At 38.7% G+C, this 23552-nt stretch overlaps 1 protein-coding gene across 3 annotated transcripts in view; it reads left to right on the top strand.

Annotated features, from left to right (window-relative positions):
* Slc39a12 (solute carrier family 39 member 12) overlaps nucleotides 1–22395 on the top strand; it is a 127446-nt gene extending 105051 nt beyond the window's left edge. For all 3 annotated transcript variants that reach the window (XM_052156936.1, XM_052156933.1, XM_052156932.1), the window contains one exon: nucleotides 22267–22395. In XM_052156936.1, the coding sequence (XP_052012896.1) occupies nucleotides 22267–22395 (129 nt within the window). The remainder of the gene's footprint in view (nucleotides 1–22266) is intronic.
* Nucleotides 22396–23552: the final 1157 nt, after the last annotated feature.

Genomic DNA, 23552 nt, shown 5'->3' with positions numbered 1-23552 from the left:
AGTTCTTTATATATATTGGATATTAGCCCTCTATCTGATGTAGGATTGGTGAAGATCTTTTCCCAATTTGTTGGTTGCCAATCTGTCCTCTTGATGGTGTCCTTTGCCTTACAGAAACTCTGTAACCTTATGAGGTCCCATTTGTCAATTCTTGCTCTTAGAGCATACACTATTGGTGTTCTGTTCAGAAACTTTCTCCCTGTACCGATGTCCTCAAGGGTCTTCCCCAGTTTCTTTTCTATTAGCTTCAGAGTGTCTGGCTTTATGTGGAGGTCCTTGATCCATTTGGATTTGAGCTTAGTACAAGGAGACAAGGATGGATCAATTCGCATTCTTCTGCATGCTGACCTCCAGTTGAACCAGCACCATTTGTTGAAAAGGCTATCTTTTTTCCATTGGATGTTTTCAGCTTCTTTGTCGAGGATCAAGTGGCCATAGGTGTGTGGGTTCATTTCTGGATCTTCAATCCTGTTCCATTGATCCTCCTGCCTGTCACTGTACCAATACCATGCAGTTTTTAACACTATTGCTCTGTAGTATTGCTTGAGGTCAAGGATACTGATTCCCCCAGATTTTCTTTTGTTGCTGAGAATAGTTTTAGCTATCCTGGGTTTTTTGTTGTTCCAGATGAATTTGATAATTGCTCTTTCTAACTCTGTGAAGAATTGAGTTGGGATTTTGATGGGTATTGCATTGAATCTGTATAGTGCTTTAGGCAAAATGGCCATTTTAACTATATTGATTCTACCGATCCATGAGCATGGGAGGTTTTCCCATTTTTTGAGGTCTTCTTCCATTTCCTTCTTCAGAGCCTTGAAGTTCTTGTCATACAGATCTTTCACATGTTTGGTAAGAGTCACCCCAAGATACTTTATACTGTTTGTGGCTATTGTGAAGGGGGTCATTTCCCTAATTTCTTTCTCAGCCTGCTTATCCTTTGAGTATAGGAAGGCCACTGATTTGCTTGAGTTGATTTTATAACCTGCCACTTTGCTGAAGTTGTTTATCAGCTGTAGGAGCTCTCTAGTGGAGTTTTTTGGGTCACTTAGGTAGACTATCATGTCGTCTGCAAATAATGATAGTTTGACTTCCTCCTTTCCAATTTGTATCCCTTTGACCTCCTTATGTTGTCGAATTGCCCGAGCTAGTACCTCAAGTACAATATTGAAAAGATAAGGAGAAAGGGGGCAGCCTTGTCTGGTCCCTGATTTCAGTGGGATTGCTTCAAGTTTCTCTCCATTTAGTTTGATGCTGGCTACCGGTTTGCTGTATATTGCTTTTACTATGTTTAGGTATGGGCCTTGAATTCCTGTTCTCTCCAAGACTTTAAGCATGAAAGGATGCTGAATTTTGTCAAATGCTTTTTCAGCATCCAATGAAATGACCATGTGGTTTTGTTCTTTGAGTTTGTTTATGTAGTGGATTGTATTGATGGATTTCCGTATATTGAACCAACCCTGCATTCCTGGGATAAAGCCTACTTGATCATGGTGGATGATCATTTTGATGTGTTCTTGGATTCGGTTGGCAAGAATTTTATTGAGTATTTTTGCATCGATGTTCATAAGGGAAATTGGTCTGAAGTTCTCTTTCTTTGTTGGATCTTTGTGTGGCTTTGGTATCAGCGCAATTGTGGCTTCGTAGAAGGGATTGGGTAGTGTTCCTTCTGTTTCTATTTTGTGGAATAGTTTGAAGAGTATTGGTGTTAACTCTTCTTTGAAGGTCTGGTAGAATTCTGCACTGAAACCATCTGGTCCTGTGCTTTTTTTGGTTGGAAGTCTTTTTACCATTTCTATATGCTTTCTCCATATCAAAACAGTTTTCTAGAAACAAAGAGAACCATACAAAGAATCAACAAAACCAGGAACTGGTTCTTTGAGAAAATCAACAAGATAGATAAACCCTTAGCCAGACTAACTAAAGGGCACAGAGACAATATCCAGATTAACAGAATTAGAAATGAAAAGGGAGATATAACAACAGAAACTGACGAAATTCAAAACATCATTAGATCCATTACAAAAGCCTATACTCAACACAACTGGAGAATCTGGAGGAAATGGACAGTTTCCTAGACAGATATCAAACACCAAAATAACTAAACAGTCCCATAACACCTGAAGAAATAAAAGGGGTCATAGAAAGTCTCCCCACCAAAAAAAGCACGGGACCAGTTGGCTTCAGTGCAGAATTCTATCAGACCTTCAAAGAATACCTAACACCAATACTCTTCAAACTATTCCACAAAATAGAAACAGAAGGAACACTACCCAATTCCTTCTATGAAGCCACAATTGCGCTGATACCAAAACCACACAAAGATCCAACAAAGAAAGAAAACTTCAGACCAATTTCCCTTATGAACATCGATGCAAAAATACTCAATAAAATTCTTGCCAACCGAATACAAGAACACATCAAAACGATCATCCACCATGATCAAGTAGGCTTTATCCCGGGAATGCAGGGTTGGTTCAATATATGGAAATCCATCAATGCAATCCACTACATGAACAAACTCAAAGAAAAAAACCACATGGTCATTTCATTGGATGCTGAAAAATCATTTGACAAAATTCAGCATCCTTTCATGCTTAAAGTCTTGGAAAGAACAGGAACTCAAGGCCCATACCTAAACATAGTAAAAGCAATATACAGCAAACCGGTAGCCAGCATCAAACTAAATGGAGAGAAACTTGAAGCAATCCCACTAAAATCAGGGACTAGACAGGGCTGCCCCCTTTCTCCTTATCTTGCTAAAGTTTTCTCAACAGCTTTCTCATGGTCAAGGAATCATTTACTTGGTAGGGTAAATCTTGCTCATTTACACTACCAATCTTACTCTGTGGACTGAGGCTTAAAGAAATGGCAGCTGAGTCTGTAGACCACTTGAGATCACTGACATACCAGCTGGATGGTTGATATAGACTTGCCTCCATCCGACTGGTCATTTAATTCAGGATTAAGTCCAAGATGGTGAGCATGCCCCACATGTCCATCAATTAATGGCAGGCCCTGCAGGATATAGACAGTAAAATTTAGTTAGAGGCCAGAAACACACATGCATAGCCCCATGGCTCTATGCAATGTTTTGCTTGTCAACATTTTAGAGAGGACACATAAAAATAACACCTGGAAAAATCTCATAGTGATGAATATTTGTTAAAAAATATCACATTGTAATACCATTGCACATACTCAGAATGCATTAAAAATACAACCTCAGAAAGTCTAGCTGTGATTGAAAGAAGCTGAAATGGAGGTAGTGATTTTATTTACTAAAAATTAAACTTATATAAATTTTGATTTTTAGTTCTCTATGATATAGACACAAAAATGATTGTCTAATTGGATTGCACCCTGAAACTACCTCTCCCCAATTACATTATTCAATTAAGCATTTGTGAATACTCGGACATCTATATTCCTTTTATTGTATGCAGTAGCATGGACCTTAAATTGTGTTGTTATTATTATTATTATTATTATTATTATCATTGTTGTTAGTAAATGTGTCTCACATGTGCGTAAACCCTAACCCTTGTGTAGAGATAAGAGGATGACTTTGTAGAATGTAGGATCTTGCATTTCCCAAACCTGAAATGATCTCCTTTTTAAGGCAATTCTGAAGGTAAAAACAGAAGATTACAACATGTATATTACCTGCTGAGCAATGGGTTTTAAAAAACATGAATAACTATGGTTAGGAAATAACATGTTAGTTAGCGTGAACTGTATGTTGTTGAAATTACTGTGTCTTCCCTTATACAGATCGACTCTTGAAGATGTCACTGTGGTAGAACTAAGGAGCAAATCCAGGCTCTTGCACATGAGAGGCACTTGACCACCAAAATGATCATCAGCCCTTTAATTTTTTTAATCTTTAAATTAATTAGTTACTGGATTAATTTAGTCCATTAGAGATAGCCCAGGCTGGCCTTAAACTCTCTATACAGCTAAGGATGGCCTTGAACTGATCCTCCATCCTCCATTGCCCCAATGCTGAGGTTATAGTCATGTACCATCAAACGCAATTTATGTAGAGCTGTAATCAAACTCTTAGGTCTTTGGGCATGGTAGACAAGCACTCCACCAACTGAATTACATCGCTAGGCTTCTTTTTATTTTATTTATTTGTATTTCAAGAGTCTTACCCAGGCTCTTTCAAGAGTCTATCCCAGGCTGGCCTTGAAGTTGTGATCCTCTTGTCAGCCTATCAGGTACCTGGGATAAGGTGTGCATATCCATCTACTGCTTACTTTATACACACACACACACACACACACACACACACACACACACACACACACACATATATATATATATATATATATATATATATATATACACTGTTGCTATCTTCAGATATACCAGCAAAGGGTTTTTGGATCCTATTACAGATGGTTGTGAGCCACCATGTGGTTGCTGGGAATAGGACTCAGGACCGCTGGGTTAGCAGTCAGTGCTCTTAACTGCCAAGCCATCTCTCTAGCCCATTACTTTTACTTTTAAACAAGTCTTTCTGAAATCAAGATGAATCTAATAAAACTTCAAATCAAAGGGTAAAGGAGACACAAACCTTGGTATTTGGTGATACAAGAAGGATAAAACATTTTTCTATCAAGAAAAAGCCGTGGATGCCTCCAAGTAGTCCCAACAGCTTCCAAATAGGACTTTGGCTTTCATGGAAGTGCCCAAGTTCTGCTTCCTGCTTATGTAAACCAAGAACCTAAAAAAAAAAAAGAATAAGACTCAGACTCAGGCCAGGGAAGCAGGTAGACTAATAGCAGAACTTTGCCTCTGCCCCACTCCTCCAAATCCAATCTTCCAGTCTTATCCCTAGGTTTACAACAGAACATTTGATGTGGCCTTCCTCCCCCATATTGCCACACAATCCCCATGCCCAATGGATTACACGGTCTTCCATTCCAAATTTCCCTTCCTAACTCATTACTAATATCCCAGGCCCCAAACCCAGCAGGTATGACCTAGGAACCCATAATCTACTCCAGCCAGGGAAGCTAATAGGCTAACTGCAGAACTATACTCCTGTCCTCTCCTCAAAATCCAATCCCCCCTTTGCATCCCCAGCTGTGTGGCAGAGCCCCTGCTATAGCCTTGCTTCCCTTGCTGTCCTCCAGCACAAAGACCTCCTCAGACCTTTCCTCCCCCTACTTAACATTTTGTCTCAGCCCTCAAATCCTGCAGGCATTCCCTGAGATGCTGCAGGCCACTCCAGGCAGGGAAGCTGGTTAGCTAACTGCAGGTCTTTTCCACCCCATCCTGTTCTCCAAGCCAAAAGGCCTAGTCTGATCATTTCACCCATCTCAGAGCCGACCATCTGTTGTCCCTTTCCTTTGGTCCCCATCTCCAGCTGATAACTTGGGTTTTCTCCTCCAACCTTCTTCCTCAGTCATCCTGTTATTCCAGCTCCCAACTCCAGTAGCCTCTCTCTGAGAACCACAAGCCAAGCCTGACAGAGGGAAAGGTGTGCTTCAGATCTTTACTTTCCCTCCTCTCCTCCATATCCAACCACCAGATTCAACAGCAGCTCCTTAGCAGACTCACTGTCCTCATTCCTAGGTGACTAACCCAGTGCTGGAAGAACAATGCTGATTTCTTCTCTCCTGCAGACCTGCCTCCTAGCCCATATGCATCCCTAAGTGTTATGAGGAGCCACCAGTGGCCACACCTACCAGAACAGAAGAATTTTCTATCAGGCAACATACCACCACCACAACCTAAGAACTAGAGAGGGCAACAGAAGCCATGGAACAAATCACCTACCCGACAAAGACAAGACCAGATTCAAAAGGAATTGCAGTCTTCCAAACTCAGATGTTTAGAAGCCAGCATAAGAACACAATCTAAAAACCTGGACAGCATATCTCTACTAGAATACAATAGCCCTACTACAGAAGACTCTAAACTTGCAACATAGCTGAAGCACAAGATAAAGACTTTAACATAGCTTTTGTGAATATGAGAGTTCTGTAAAGAGGAATTTTTTTTTAAATCCCTTCAAGAAATCTATGAAAACAAAAGCAGTAAAAGGAAATGAAAAAAACAGTTCAAGACATGAAAGTTGAAATAGAATCATCAAAGAAAACACAAATTGGGGGATATTTGGAAATGAAAATTTAGAAACTCAAACAGGAACCTTAGAGGTAAATATCATCAAAAGAATGCAAGAGATTGAAATACAAGAGAATCTCAGGCATTAAAGACATGATAAAAGAAAGGGATACATTAGTCAAAAAATATTAATCTGAATACAACATCCTTCTTGAGTACAACATCCATGAAATCTGGAACACCAAAAAAAAAAAAAAAAAAAAAAAAAAAACCCCAAGGATAACAATAGGAATTAAGGAAAGAGAGGAAACAGGTCAAAGGCACACAAAATATTTCCAACAAAATCACAGTTTCCCTAACTACAGAAGAAAATGCCTATCAAGGTATAAGAAGCATACAGAAAACCAAATAGAAAAGAAAGTTCCCTCAGCATGTAATAATGAAAACAGTAAACATACAGAACCAGGAAGGAATATCAAAAGCTGCAAAGGAACAAGAGTGAGTAACACATAAAGGCAGATCTAATAGACTAACACCTGACTTATCTGTGGAGAATCTAAAAGCCAGAAGAGCCTAGACAGATTTCCTGCAGACTCAGAAATCATAGATGCCAGCTTGGATTACTATACCCAGCAAAACTTTCAATCAATCACAATTAGTGGAGAAAATATGATATTTCATGATAAAATCAAATTTAAGCAACATGCATCTATAATATAGCTCTACAGAAGATGTTAGAGGTAAACCTCCAAAGTAAAGAGGTTAATCACACCCAAAAAAACATAAGTAGTTAAAAAAATCCCAGACCAGCAAATCAAAAGAGAGGAAACACACACACACACACACACACACACACACAGGACTTACAACTACAATACCAAAATCAAAACAGCAGGAATCAAAAACCATACTCTAGGACAATCTCTCTCAGTATCAGTGATCTCAATTCCCCAATAAAATAACACAGATTAACAGAATAAAGGCAAAAACAGAATCCATCCTTCTGCTGCAACCAATAAACACCCTAACATCAAGGCTCGACATTACCACAGAGTAAATACGGAAAAGTGTGTTTTGAAAAAATGAACCTAAATAGCAAGCTGGTACCGACATTTTAGTTTCTGGGAAAAAAACACACACTTCGAGATATACTTGAGTGGCCACGGCAGCAGCAGTGGCTGGTCCAGCTGAAGGGCCATCAGCAGTGGAACCAAGGTGACAGGGTCCAGGCAGGCCCTCCGCCCATGACCACTGGCCATCGCTGGCCAGCCGGGCTGCAAGCAGCGGCAGATTTACTGTGCCTTTCATCGCACAGAAGCCACTTCAGAACTCTGCCTCCCGCCAGTCATGAGATACTCGCCTCCATCTTGGTTCTCCGAAGCCAGAGAGAACAGATAGACTGAGGTATGCAAATATCGCCCGAGGTCAACAGCGCGGGGGGTCTAAGCCCTACGGGCGTTGGCCTGCACCCAGGCCCTGGGCTATTGTGGCGGGGGGGGGGGGGGTGGGGGCATCGGGGTGCCAACCAGCCAGGAGGTTTTTTGTCCGGGCCCGGCACGCGTGCTGCCATTTTGCCTACAGGACACCAGAGAGTTCGAGCAGGCAAAGCAGGCTAACAGGCATAGCCCAAAGCTAGCATAGCGGTTGTCCAGGCTCCAACAGGCCCTGGACTGACCCCAAGAACTGGGCTGCTCGGTGGGCCATCTGTGTGTCAACCCGACCAGGAGGTTGTTAGCCCAGCAGACTCTCCCAGCACTTTCAGGGAGCTCGCATATTCCTGCCATCCTGGCCACCTGACAGACCCAATTAACAGTCATAGCCTGAGGGGAACTTTGCGGGGACCTTGGCCTCCCAGGCTTTTGCCTAGATTCAGGACCTGAGCAACTAGGCTAGCCTTGTGTGCACCAACCCGGTTGGGAGATCGGCTCCCCAGCAGAGTGATCAACACACGGAAAAGGTCCCTGCAGCATACACCTTTCAGGTTCAGCACTCCCTGAAGGAGCAAACAGGCACCATCTGTTTCACAGACACAATCTGGGGCAAAGCAAACTAGGGCTGCAAGGGCACCCAAGAGGAGGACAGCACATCAGCAATCTGGGGAAACCCAGCCATCCAGTGTTGCAGAAATAGCCCCAGAGCCCCTCAGGAGGCTCAAACACCAGCCAGAGACAAGACCAACAAACTCCAGAGAACAAGATGGCAAAGGGCAAATGCAGGAACACTACTAACAGAAATCTAGGCAATATGGCAGCATCTGAACCAAACTCCCCAACATCAGCAAATCCTGGTTATGCCAACACACCAGAGAAACAAGATTTGGATTTAAAATCACTGGTCATGATGCTGCTAGAAGAACACTAAAAGAACATAAATGAATCTCTTAAAGAAATACAGGGAAACATGAATAAGTTAGAAACCTGTTTAATGGAAACACAAAAATCACTTAAAGAAATGCAGGAAAATAAGGCTCAAGAGACAGAAGCCAATAAAGAAGAAACGCAAAAAAAAAAAAAAAAAAAAAAAAAAAAAAAAAAAAAAAAACCTTAAACAAATGCAGGAGAACTGGGTCTCCAGGAAGTGCAGGAGACCTGGTGTGCACCTGGAGGCAGACTGGGAGAGCACAGCTTGCTCCAGTGGCACTGAGTTTAGGTTCCAGTCCTGAGGCCTCTGGTAGGAGCCCTCAGATCTCTCCGCTTCCGGATCCAGATCAGCCTGGGTGGCAATGCCATGTCTACCAGTCCTGCAAGAGGCAAGAGGGGCTTCCAGGAGGCCGGCTGGGAGGAGTCAGTGTGCTCTGGCTGGGAGGAGTCAGTGTGCTCTGGTGAATCCAGCAGGCCCCAGAGGGAGCCTTCAGGTGTCTGCTTCTGGATCTGAACAGCCTGGGCAACAGCACCCTGTCTCCAGGCAGTGCAGGAGGTCAGCTGTGCATCAGAGGCCACCTGGGAAGGGGCAGCTTCCACTGGTGAGTCCAGCATTGACAAGACCAACTAACACCAGTGAGTACTAGATGGCAAAAGGCAAACACAGGAATGTCACTAACAGAAATCAAGGCAATATGGCAACATCTAAACCCAATTCTCCTTTACCAGCATGTCCTGGATACCCCATCACACCAGTAAAACAAGATTTGGATTTAAAAATCACTGGTCATGATGCTGGTACAGGAACACATGAAGGACATACTTAAAGAAATTCAGGAGAAAATGGATCAAAAGTTAGAAGCCCTTGCAAGGGAAACACAAAAATCATTAAAAGAAATCCAGGAGAATACAAAAGCCAATAATGAGGAAACGCAAAAAACACTTAAAGAAATACAGGAGAACTTTGGTCAACAGGCTGAGGTCATGAAAGAGGAAACACAAAAATCTCTTAAAGAATTACAGGAAAGCACAAACATGCAAGTGAAGGAGCTAAGCAAAACCATCCAGGATCTAAAATCAGAAGTAGAAACAACTAAGAAAACTCAAAGGGAGACAACTTTGGATTTAGAAAGCCTTGGGAAGAAATCAGGGGACATAGATGCAAATATCAACAACAGAATACAAGAGATAGAAGAAAGAATCTCAGATGCTGAAGATTCCATAGAAACCATGGACTCAACAGTTAAAGAAAATGCAAAATGCAAAAAGCTTGTAAAACCAAATATCCAGGAAATCCAGGACACAATGAGAAGACCAAACCTAAGGATTATAGGCATAGATGAGAGTGAAGATTTACAACTTAAAGGGCCAGCAAATACCTTCAATAAAATTATAGAGGAAAACTTCCCTAACCTAAATAGAGAGATGCCCATGAATATACAAGAAGCCTACAGAACTCCAAACAGACTGGACCAGAACAGAAATACTTCCCGTCACATAATAATCAAAACACCAAATGTACTAAACAAAGAAAGAATATTAAAGGCAGTAAGAGAAAAAGGCCAAGTAACATATAAAGGAAGACCTATCAGAATCACAGCAGACTTTTCACCTGAGACTATGAAGGCTAGAAGATCCTGGGCAGATCTCATGCAGACTCTAAGAGAACACAAATGCCAGCCAAAACTACTATATCCAGCAAAACTCTCAATCACCATAGATGGAGAAACTAAGATATTCCATGACAAAACCAAGTTTACCTAATATCTATCCACAAACCCAGCCCTACAAAGGATAATAGGAGGAAAACATCAATACAAGGAAGGAAACTTCACCCTGGAGAAAGCAAGATAGTAACCTTTCATCAAACCCAAAAGAAGTTAACCAATCAAATTTTAAAAATAACATCAAAAATGACGGGAAGTAACAATCACTATTCCTTAATATCTCTTAACATCAATGGACTCAATGCCCCAATAAAAAGACATAGACTAACCTACTGGATACGTAAACAGGACCCTACATTTTGCTGCTTACAGGAAACACACCTCAGGGTCAAAGACAAACACTACCTTAGAGTAAAAGGCTGGAAGACAATTTTACAAGCAAATGGTCTCAGGAAACAAGCTGGAGTAGCCATTTTAATATCAGATAAAATTGACTTTCCACCCAAAGTCATCAAAAGAGACTCTGAGGGACACTTCTTGTTAGTCAAAGGAAAAATACAACAAGAAGAACTCTCAATCCTGAACATCTATCCTCCAAATGCAAGGGCACCCTCTTTCATAAAAGAAACTTTATTAAAGTTCAAAGCACACATTGCACCTAAAAACCCTTGAGGACATGGGCACAGGGGGAAAGTTCCTGAACAGAACACCAATAGCTCTAAGATCAAGAATTAACAAATGGGACCTCATAAAATTACAACGTTTCTGTAAGGCAAAGGACACTGTCAAAAGGACAAATTGGCAACCAACAAATTGGGAAAAGATTTTCACCAACCCTACATCTGATAGAGGGCTAATATCCAATATATACAAAGAACTCAAGAAGCTAGACCCCGGGGAACCAAATAACCCTGTTAAAAAATGCGGTAGAGATCTAAACAAAGAATTTTTACCTGAAGAAATTCAGATGCCCGAGAATCACCTTAAGAAATGCTCAACATCATTAGTCATTAGGGAAATGCAAATCAAAATATCCCTGAGATTTCATCTCACACCAGTCAGAATGGCTAATGTTAAAAACTCAGGAGACAGCAGGTGTTGGCAAGGATGTGGAAAAAGAGGAACACTCCTCCACTGCTGGTGGGGTTGTAAGATGGTACAACCACTTTGGAAATCAGTCTGGCGGTTCCTAAGAAAACTGGACATAACACTTCTGGAGGACCCTGCTATATCTCTCCTGGGCATATACCCAAAGGATTCCCCGGCATGCAATAAAGACACATGCTCCATTATGTTCGTAGCAGCCTTATTTATAATAGCCAGAAACTGGAAAGAACCCAGATGTCCTTCAATGGAGGAATGGATACAGAAAATGTGGTATATTTACACAATGGAATACTACTCAGCAATTAAAAACAATGAATTCATGAAATTTTTAGGCAAATGGTTGGATCTGCAAAATATCATCCCTAAGTGAGGTAACCAAATCACAAAAGAATACACATGGAATGCAATCTCTGATAAGTGGATATTAATTAACCCAGAAGCCCTGAATATCCAAGGCACAATTGGCATAACAAATGACTCCCATGAAGAAGTAAGGAGAGGGTTCTGATCCTGGAAAGGATTGATCTAGCATTGGAGGGGAGTATCAGGACAGAGAAAAAGGAAAGAGGTGATTGGAGAATGAGTGGAGAGAAGAAGGTTTATGGGACATATGGGGAGAGGGGAACTTGGAAAGGGGAAATAATTTGGAATGTAAACAAAGAATTTTTGAAAATAAAAATATATTAAAAAAACAGTTTTCTAACATACTGTCATTTTAGTTTGTCTTCATAGACTTAGAGATGCCCATCTAAAATCCTAATTTTGCAATCTGATAGAGCTGTGTCCATGAAACTACCCTGTCTGAGTTTAAATAAGGAAAACAGATGCAGGTCTCTGAGGGAGTTGCGTTTTGAAGTAGTTATATAAACCTCTTTCCCTGTAGTGAGCAATGGACAAGAAGGAAGGGGGTATAACACTCATAACACCATTGCCTCTTGAAATGAACCCCAGGAACAAATGAGACTTTCTCTTGGATTCAAAGGAAGAAACATTTTTGCATGATAAAAATTAAAGATTTACATGGGAAATATTTCAGATAAACACATTAAAATTGACAATTTTCATGGAAAATTAAAGAGTAAAGTGGTAGACATGTAAAACATTGCTATATTAATTGAAATACGGGATAGAAACATTTTATGATAGAATTGAAGATTTACGTGGAAAATATTTCTGATAAAATTGTAGAAAAATGTAGAAAAACATATTAGAATTGGAGATTATCATGGAAAATTTTATATAGATATAATAATGGCAGGTAGAAAATATTCCTAAGTTGATTGAAAGTGGAATTATAAACATTTTCTGATAATTTGAAGATTTACATGGAAAATATTTCTGATAAAATTGAAGAAATATATAGAAAAAATATTAAAATTAAAGATTACCATGGAAATTATATAGATAAAATGATAGGCATAAAGATAATTCTAACTTGATTGAAGGTGGAATTATAAACAATTTCAGATAACATTGAAGATTTTATGGAAAATATTTCTGTTAAAATTCAAGAAATAAATAGACAAACACATTAAAATTTACTATTTCATGGAAAATTTTACATATAAAATGGTAGATATAAAAACTATAAATTAATTGAAGGTGAAATTAGAAACATTTGTGATAAATCAAAGTTGACTTTGAAAGCATTTCTGATAGAATAGAGGAAGTATATAGAAAAACATATTAAAATCAAGGATTATCATGAAAAATAATGCAGATAAAATGATAGGCATAAAAATTACTAAATTAATTAAAAGGGGAATTATAAACATTTTCTGATAAAATTGAAGATTTACATGAGAAATATTTCATTAGTCTATGTCTTTTTATTGGGGAATTGAGCCATTGTTGTTAAGAGATGTTAGGGAATAGTGATTGTTCCTTCCTGTTATTTTTGATGTTATTTTTATATTTGTGTGGGTATCTTCATTTGGGTTTGTTGGAAGGAGATTACTTTCTTGCCTTTTCTATGGTGCAGTTTCCCTCCTTTTGTTGGCATTTTCCATTAGTTATCTGTTGTAGAGCTGGATTTGTGGACAGATATTATGCAAATTTCATTTTGTCATAGAATATCTTGCTTTCTCCATCTATGACGATTGAGAGTTTTGCTGGGTATAGTAGCCTGGGCTGGCATTTGTGTTCTCTTAGGGTCTGTATGAGGTCTCCCCATGATCTTCTAGCTTTCATTGTCTCTGGTGAGAAGTTTGGTGAGATTCTCATAGGTCTGCCTTCATAAGTTACTTGCCCTTTTTCCTTTACTGCTTTTAATATTCTTTCTTTAGTAAATTTGGTGCTTTGCTTATTATGTGCCAGGAGGACTTCCTGTTCTGGTCCAGTCTGTTTGGAGTTCTGAAGGCTTCTTATATGCTCATGGGCACCTCTTTCTCTAGGTTAGGGAAGTTTTCTTCTACAATTTTGTTGAAGATATTTACTGGGCATTTAAGATGTAAATCCTTGCTCTCTTGTAGACCTATAATTCTTAGGATTGGTGTTCTCATCCTGTCCTGGATTTCCTGGATGTTTGGGGTTACCAGCTTTATGCATTTTGCATTTTCTTTGACTGTTGAGTCAATGTTTTCTATGTTATCTTTAGCACCTGAGGTTCTTCCTTCAATCACTTGTATTCTATTGTTGATGCTTGCATCTATGATTCCTCAATTCTTTCCAAGGTTTTCTATCTCCAGAGATGTCTCACTTTGTGATTTCTTTATTGTTTCTACTTCAACTTTTCGATCCTGGATGGTTTTGTTCAGTTCCTTCACTTGATTGTGTTTTCCTGTAATTCTTTAAGGGTTTTTTGTGTTTCTTCTTTAAGGGTTTCTGCCTGTTGACCCATGATCTCCTGTATTTCTTCAAGGGATTTTTGTGTTTCCTCTTTAAGGGCTTTTTTAAACCTGTTAACCGATGTTCTCCTGTATTTCTTTAAGGGAGTTATTTAAGTCTTTCTTGAAGCCCTCTATCAGCATCATGAGATATGATTTTAAATCCAACTCTTGCTTTTCTGGTGTGTTGGGTATCTGGGACTTGCTGTGGTGGGAGAACTGGGTTCTGATGTTTCCATGTGGCCTTGTTTTCTGTTGGTAGGGTTCTTGTGCTTGCCTTTAACCATCTGGTTATCTCTGGTGCTAGTTGTTATTGTTGTCTCTGGCTGGAGTTTGTTCCTCCTTTGGGCCTGGGAGCCTGTGTCCTTACTCAGAGTTCAAAAGTGAAAGCACTGGGAGATCACTCTCTCCTGGTAGGCTATACCCAAAAGGCTGTGGAGTTTCCAGGCTCCCTGGTGCCAATGGCAGCAGAAAGACTTCTGTCCCAGCTGCTCCACTGATCTTAGGCCCTGTGTGCTCCCAGCAGGTCCCCTCCAGAGAGAAGGTGGAGATCTTACCTCTGTTCTCAGAAGGGAAAGCACTGCTAGAAGATCATTCTCTCCTGGTGTGCTGTGCACAGAAGGCTGTGGAGTCTCCTGACTTCCTGGTACAAATGGCGGCAGGACGGTGAAATTGATGTTTGATGACTTCTTCAATATTCTATTTTACATGTATAGAGTTTCTATCTGAACCTAGAGTGCATCAGTTGTGGATGGTTCAACTGATTGCTTTGTTGTGGGAATGCCCTGTCTTTGCTTCTTCAGTGCTGATATTATAAGTGGCAGATATGCCTACCCCAGTTTCATGGAGCTTCAGGGATCTGAACTTGCATGACAATGTTATCCACTGAGTCATCTCCGGAAACCCCTATTGTTTTTCTTCGTGTTAGTCTTTCTAATTAGCACGAAATAAACTCAATCTCCAAAATAACTCAATATAGTGTAGTTTCATGATAATATAGTGTTCCAATAAATATAGTGTACTTCTATGATAGCTAAGGATGTTAAATATCTCTTTTACATTATATTTTACATAACATAATATATTTCACATATACATACATATTTGAGAACTGTCCGCTCAGTTCATTTATATATTTATTGATTGAATAATTTGGACCTTTTGTGTTTAATTTTGAGTTCTCTTTGTGTATGCATGTGTGTGTGTTTGTGAGTATGCTTTTGTGTGTGTGTGATGTGTGTACATTTGCATATGTGTGTCCTGCATTCATGTGCACATATCTGGAGTATAGAGGAGGACAACGCATGTCCTGTTCTATCACTCTGTTCCTTATTTCCTGGAGACAGAGCCTCTCACTGAACCTAGAGCTAGGCTGGCAGGCCCACACAGTGCTACTGTTGTATGTGTGTGACCACGCTTGGCTTTGTTTTAATGTAGGTGTTGGAAACTCAAACCCAGATGTTTATGCTTATTCTGCGAGTACTGTCACCTACTGAGTTCTTTGTAGATTCTGGCTACTAATCCCCCACCAGCATTTATGGTTGGAAAGGATGTCTTTCCTTTCTGTCAGCTGTTTCTTCACAGCTGGCTTCCTTTGCTGTACAGCAACTTGTAATTTCACACAACTCCACTGCCCATTGTTGCCTTTATTTCCTGGGTTATTGGAGCCCTTTCATTATTGACACTTGTATTCTGATGTATTTTTTCTTCACAATTACACACTGGTCTTTAATCCATTTTGAATAGGTTCCTTTTACACAGTGATAGATAAGAACCTAGTTTCATTCTTCTCTAGGTGGATGAAATTTTATAGGCACCATTTATTGAAGAGGCCATCTTTTCTCCTATGTGTTTTTGGCTTCTTTGTTGAGAATTACGTGCGTTTATTTCTGGAGCCTCTATTTTCTTTCATTTTTCACATTTTCTGCCAGCAACTTGCTTTTCTGTTACTCTAAGTTTATGAAATAATTTATAATTAAGTATTGTATAACCTCTGCACTGCTCTTTCTGCCTCACACTAACAGTGAGCATCTTGTACATTAATGTGAATTTTAGTTTTTTCCTAGTTCCATGAAAAAGTTATTGAAAATTTTACAGAGATTGGATTTAATTGGCAGATCAATTTTCATAATATACAGACAATATTCATTTTGACAATCCTTGGAGGAGTTGGCTTGGGAGATGTTCTACTATTTCCTTCAGTTTATGTCTTTATTGTTTTTAAGGTTGTCATTATAGAGGTCCTTTATTCCTTACTTGGACTTATTTAAGGTTTAAATTTAAAGTTACTGTCAATAGGAATCTTTCCCTGATTTCTGCCTCATCAGTTTATTCTTGGTTTTTATAAGAAAAGCTACTAAGCTTTGTATGTGGATTTTGTAATTTGTTCCTTTATTGTATTTATTAGGCCTAAGTTTTTCTGGTGAGGACTATAGTATCTTTCAGTATGTTGTCATATTATCTTCTTTTCCTGTTTGTGACATTTTTCATTTCTTAGCTTATATTACAACTTCACACATTATATTGGATGACTAGAAAGTAGATATTATTGTTTCCTTTTTGATATTGAAATACATGGTTTCATTTTTCCAGTATAATGTTGGAAAAGACTTAACATTTATAAAATTATTGTGTTGAGGTATAATCTATATATTCAATCCTGGTTTTCTTTGCTGTGATACAGTACTGACTAAAACTAACTTGGAGAAGGAATGAGTTTATGTGACTTACAACTTTCATGTCACAGTCCATTTTTAAGAGAAATCAGATCAGGAACTCAAGCAGGAACAGAAGCAGAGACCAAGGAAAAATGTTGCTTAGTGACTTGTTTCCCCTGGCTTGCTCAGCTTGCTTCTTTATACAACCCAGGACCACCCATCTAGGGGTAGCACCACCCACAGTGGGCTGGGTCCTTCTAAACCAATCATCAATCAAGAATATATCTATCTGACTTGCCTGTGGCCCATTTTGATGGAGGTAGTTTTTTGCTCTTCCTAGATGACTCTAGTGAAGTTAGCGTGTGTCAAGTTGACAGACAAACAAATCCAAATCCAAAGAACCAACATATATTCTTAGTGTCTTTGTGGCTTCATCATACAGGGATATTGACCTTAGTCACAGGTCTTTTCTGCATATATTTGAAATAGTCATGTGATTTCTATCATTAAATATATTTAGGTGCTATGTTATATTTATTAGAATTGCATACATTGGAACATCCTTGCATCCTTGGAATAAAACTAACTTGATCATGGTATTTTTTTTATGTGTTGTCAAATTGGACTTACATATTTTTGAGAATTTTGTTGAGAATTTTGAACATATACTTATCAGAAAAATTGATCTATATGTTTGATCTATGTTTCTTTTTCATCACTTAGAAATTATTTTAAAATTTCATAGAAGTAGATTGGCAGTGTTCCTTCATTTTTAATTGTGTGGGACTTTCTTTAAATTAAAATTTAAAATTTTTAAAAGTATTTGCTGTATTTACATAATTTCTATTTCCCTCACTCCCTTACCTAACTCTCGTCGTATCTTCTTCAATTTATGAACTTTTCTTTGGCTAAAGGGATATACACACATAAACATATAAACACACATGCTCATCCTGCTGTGTCCATTTAATGTTGCACATATGTATATGTGTTTAGAGCTGACCACTTTGAATTGGATAACCTTTCAGGGGGCTCAGTAAACAACACAGTTCTCTGACTGTGTTTTTGACAGTCTTTGTGCTGCCTCTATCTCAAGCTCTCTGACCCTTAAGTGTCAGGATTGTATTGCAGATTTATCAACTGAAGTTGAGACATCTAGAACTGTCTATTGTTCTCTGCACTTAGTTCTGGATTTCTGTGACAGCCTCCATCTGTGAGAGGTGCTCTTAACTCTGGGTATAAAAATAATAATTTGGAATGCAATTAGAAATTATAATGGCTTAGGAAAGAGGTAGCAGTATGTTTAGCCAGTTAGATTTATAGTACCAGTCATGAATTCCCTCCTATTGAGTGAGACTTAAATCCTTATACAACTATTGGTTGACCCCAAGGTATCTTGTCATGGTGTTGTGGTTGGTAGGCTTCAAAGCTGTGCACAACTGTTGATAGCTTTTTTCCCTTGGTAGCTTGCATAGCATCTTTGGATATTATGAGAGCTAGTCTTCAGAAAGAAGACTTTCAGGTCAGTTATGGAATATTTAAAAAATTTTTTTTCTTTATTGATATATTTTTTATTTACATTTCAAATGATTTCCCCTTTTCTGGGTCCCCACTCCCCGCAAGTCCCATAAGCCCTCTTCCCACCCCTGTTCCTCCATCTACCCCTTCCCATTTCCCTGTTCTGGTATTCCCCTATACTGTTGCACTGAGTCTTTCCAGAACCAGGGGCCACTCCTCCATTCTTTTTGGACCTCATTTAATATGTGGATTATGTCTTGGGTATTCAAAGTTTGTAGGCTAATATCCACTTATCAGTGAGTGCATACCATGATTGATCTTTTGAGACTGTGTTACCTCACTTAGTATGATGTTCTCCAGATCCATCCATTTGTCTACGAATTTCATGAATTCATTGTTTCTAATGGCTGAATAGTACTCCATTGTGTAAATATACCACATTTGTTTTTTATCCATTCCTCTGTTGAGGGACACCTGGGTTCTTTCCAGCTTCTGGCTACTACAAATAGGGCTGCTATGAACATAGTGGAGCATGTGTCCTTATTGCATGCTGAAGAATCCTCTGGGTATATGCCCAGGAGTGGTATAGCAGGGTCCTCAGGAAATGTCATGCCCAGTTTTCTGAGGAACTGCCAGACTGATTTCCAAAGTGGTTGCACCATCTTGCAATCCCATCAGCATCTTTGGATATTATGAGAGCTAGTCTTCAGAAAGAAGGCTTTCAGGTCAGTTATGGAATATTTTTGAGAAGTACTCAAAATGATTTTCTATTATAATGTGGCAGAAATCAATAGCAATACATCCGTTTCTACAAGTGTCTTTGTTGGGAGACTTCTCCAATACTGATGCTTGTTAAATATCCTGTTAAATTGCTTTTTCTTGCTTGATTTAACTTTAGAGGTGTCTAGAATGTTCTCAGCATTCTACAGATTTTCCAGCTTTTTGGAATTTTATACGAGGAATTTTGATAATATGGAGAAGGCATGGTGGTGGAAATGTCAGGGACCTTGTGTCTGTGTTGAGGAAGCAGAAAGAAATGAATCTTGGGGCTCAGTTCTCTCTTGCCTTTGTATCTGGTTCTGGATCTCAACTCATGGGATGATGCTGCCATTCTCACATTATGTCTTCTCAGTTAGAATTTTGTGGAAAGACCTTCCTAGACATGCACCTAGGGTGTGTATTCACGAGGATTCTAAATATTGTCAAATAGATCATAAAGAAAAGAACTGCTTTAGGTAAAGAGGATTTCCCCCCAGAAAAATTAAAATCCCTTGGGTATAAGATGTTGATTTGAGTCAACCAACTTAATAAACCCCAAACATGGTAGTGAAAGAGTTAAATTGCTTCTCTATTTCAAGGCTTCTAAGTGTCTAGCAGAAATATAAAGAACCTTTTTCTTGGCACATCTCTGGGAAAGATGATTTTGCTAAGATATTTTCCTGCCTCTATACCTCAGTGATAATATGCTGTATTCGTAGTTTCACCTCCTCTTATTTTGTGTTATATATCAAAGCATGATCAAAATATTTAATATTACAGTTCTATTGCCGTATACTGGAAGGAGACTTTTCTTAATGAAAGCCTTGGTGTGACAAGAATGCATTTCAATTCTTGTTAAGAGTTTTCAAAACATGGAGAAATACATGTCACTGAGAATTAATTGCCATTATTTCTTTGAAAAGTTGCTGACTGAAATGGGGAAGATTATGAGTGGATTCTGCAAGTGTAGAAGTAATAATTACATATGGCTTGGCCCTTGACATTTTATATTTGTCCCTCTTAAAAAGTGTCTGAGAAATACTTTGACTCATATCTACCTTACTGAAAGAGCCAAGTGTTGTCTCAAAAGCAAATTTGCTGAATTGTTGCCAAATCATTTTAGCAGTAAACAGGGGACATTCAGACAGGTCCCCTATATTAAAATTAAAATTTCCATATGGGGTTACAAATCTTCTAAAAATCTTTTGAAACATGATTTTCGGATTGTTTGTTCACATCTGCAGCACAAGGCAGTCTGTCTCAATATATTTTTAAGTCACGTTATATGTCTTGGAATCATAGAACTAGTGCTATGCTGTCTTTGTGGCAAAGACACTGCTATATCTGTGTTCTGTCCTGTATTTTTATCATTTCCTTTATATAAATGAAAGTTTTCTATGTAATGAGCATCTTTTAATGTTGTTATTTTGCATTTTTTCTAATGACATGGAAGGGTATTTTCATTATAGGCAAGGATGAATTTCAGTTAGAGTTAGCCTTTGTGCCCCTGGGTGAACTGACTTAGCTCTTGGCCTGGTTCTAGTATCACCTCTGTATAGCTATGGATGAGCTATTATCTTCCCAGAGACATCGTTTCCACATAACTGAAGCTATGAAGTAAGCTTTTTATCTCTTGAAGGATTATGAGGAGTCAGAGATTAAGGGACTCAGGAAGCATAAGGAAGGATGTGTAAGTGGGGCTACAGGAAAGGCAAATAGAATGTACACTAGACTTTGTAGCTTAAGAGTTCTAAAAGCATATTCAATATGAAGGCTGCCACTATTTGTGCTGCTGCAAAAAGTATTTGTGGTGGTTTCTCGAGCATGGTTCCATCTGCATAGAATAGAGGATTAACAATTTTCTCACTGGGGAAGGTTCTGTGGCTCTTACAATCAGGTGTGTTTCTCTCTCATTTGTTAGACACTGTAAGCAAGGAGCAGGTCTGTAGGCATAGGTGGATAAGAACAGTACAATCTTTTTGGTGACATTTAGTTTTTGAGACAGAGTCTCACGTATCCCATGCTGGCCTCAAACTTTCCATATAGTTGAAGATGGCTTCTGATTCTTCACCCTCCATCTTCCAAGTGCAGAGATGGCAAAACTGCGCCACTATAGCTGGAGCAGCATGCTATTAATTCAGCCACATTCAAGTAAATGATAATTATCTTATTTGCGAACTAAAAAAGAGAGGAAACTTTAGTTCAGTACTTGGAAAGAAGTTTATTCAAAATATGATCTATTAAGTGACCACAGGAGATAGGATTGCCGCCATATAATTAGGTTGTCTATCATTAGAATTAACCATCAAAAATTGCTTAAAATTATTGACATTCAAAGATATTGGGTTAGTTCAGTTCATATTGTTAATTCATTAAGGATAGTATCAAACCTAAGCTCCTAAGGATAAATACTGCCCACTACATACATAAGCTTTAATATAATCTAGATATAGACTTACTACCAAGACACTAGAAAAAGTCATTATCAATTTCTGATTGTCATCACAAGGCAGCATCTGCCCATGGCATCTAGTATAATTGCCATCTAGTGAAAACTAAGGACATAGCTGACCACTCAACAGGCTCTCAGTGATACTGACCTTAAGTTAGATCTCCAGGCCACACTGACCTGAGTCTCTACACATTCCAAAGGAAACAATCACTCCATGACATTCTCTATGGTCTTGTGAGAGTGAGAAATTTGAACTAATACATAGCCCAACAACTTTGGGTGTTTGCTATAGAAGCCCAGATGTACCTTTCTTTCCAAATGGTGCTATGACATTTGATAGACATGAAGTTATATCTACTTGTCTCTTTGAAAATAAAATACAGAACTAGAAATGCAGAAATAAAAATGATTTCTTTGTTGTTCTAAATGTCATGGGAACCTTGGGCTTCTCTTGGACAGCAAATAGACATGAGTGCTTTGCAAAAGCTCACGTATTTAGCCATTTCATAAGCTTAATGGAGCAACTGAAAACTGTACCTTTCATGTCTTATCTATTTCACATTTAAGCATATTCAGGAAATAAAGGGAAAGCTGGCTTCTGTTGACAGCTATGTCACTTACAGAAGTCTGCTAATGAGAGAGTCCCTCCCACTACCTGCAAGTGGCTCCGGTTAGCTTACATTTCAAACACATGTCGAGAATAGGTACTAAACATTGGGTAACTATTTGGGGAACGTTGAAGGGTATTAAGTTCTGAATAACAGAATCACTCGTGCTTTCCCACAAAGCTTTTCTCGGCAGTTGAATATATCTGGATCTTATTCTGGTTTCTTGTTCTTTTTTTAGCTTCCTGAAATGACTCATGTTCAGACACAACGACCCTGGATGACGTTTCTCCTGCAGAATGTTGGATTGGTCCTTGGCTGGTTTTCTCTTTTGCTCTTAGCTGTATATGAACAGAATATTAAAATATAACTTAAGAATCTCTAATGCCTTCCAAAATGAATTTATCTGCTCATATCTTGTATCTTCCATGTTTTGTATGCTGATCACTAAATTTGGTGTTTATATTTAAGGCAAAGAATGTGTCATTTATCTTAACTTATTAATTATGTATTGTAAATTTTTTAGAAATATATAAATGTGAGTCTGTCTTACATTAAAATCTTTTTTTTTGTTTCTGACACTGTGAGGGGGCCACAATAATGTTTAGTGTTAGAAAAATTCTGAACTCTGGTCAGTTGCAAAAATATTATTTCCCTACAAAAGAATGTTTATTACTTATATTTGTAGCAGACATTTTAGTTGGTTTTTTAATTGTTAATAATATATTTGTTTTCTGTGTGATTTTTAAAGCATAACCAAATAGAATTACAAAAATGTAATAAAGGCTAGTTCCAACTATCTTTCTGAACAAATCCTCTCTTACAAGCTAGTACAAGATGGTCAGCTGGAAGACTCATGCCCTGGCTCAGCAGAATATCTACCTATCCTCCTGTCAAAGTCAGCACATATCTGTGGTAGGCAAGAAGAACTGTAAACAAAAGGCAAAATGTCCAAATCAGTAAGGCAACAAAGAGTCAGGCAGAAAGCCAATGACTCAGCTCCCAGAGATAACAGAACAGGTGGTGTGTGTGTGTGTGTGTGTGTGTGTGTGTGTGTGTGTGTGTAATCTCACTGATGAATCATATGTTTGCATTATTTCTGAGGTCACTTCAAAGGGGATAGCAGTAGGTGAATCCATGAACAAGGAACATTACTGATAACACAGAAAATTATTAAGATAGAAAACGACCTACACTTTAGTCATTTTGTCCCTTAGAATACGGGTGCCTACTATTTCTCTTAGTTTTTTTTTTTTTTTTAGCTTTTTTTTTTATTCGATATAATTTATTTACATTTCAAATGATTTCCCCTTTTCTAGCCCCCCCCCCACTTCCCGAAAGTCCCGTAAGCCCCCTTCTCTTCCCCTGTCCTCCCTCCCACCCCTTCCCAGTTCCCCGTTCTGGTTTTGCCAAATACTGTTTCACTGAGTCTTTCCAGAACCAGGGACCACTCCTGCTTTCTTCTTGTATCTCATTTGATGTGTGGATTATGTTTTGGGTATTCCAGTTTTCTAGGTTAATAACCAC

The sequence above is a fragment of the Apodemus sylvaticus genome, chromosome 14 (assembly GCF_947179515.1).
Source record: "Apodemus sylvaticus chromosome 14, mApoSyl1.1, whole genome shotgun sequence".
Taxonomy (NCBI): domain Eukaryota; kingdom Metazoa; phylum Chordata; class Mammalia; order Rodentia; family Muridae; genus Apodemus; species Apodemus sylvaticus.
Note: the sequence above shows the minus strand (reverse complement) of the source record. Positions and strands in the feature narration are given on the sequence as shown.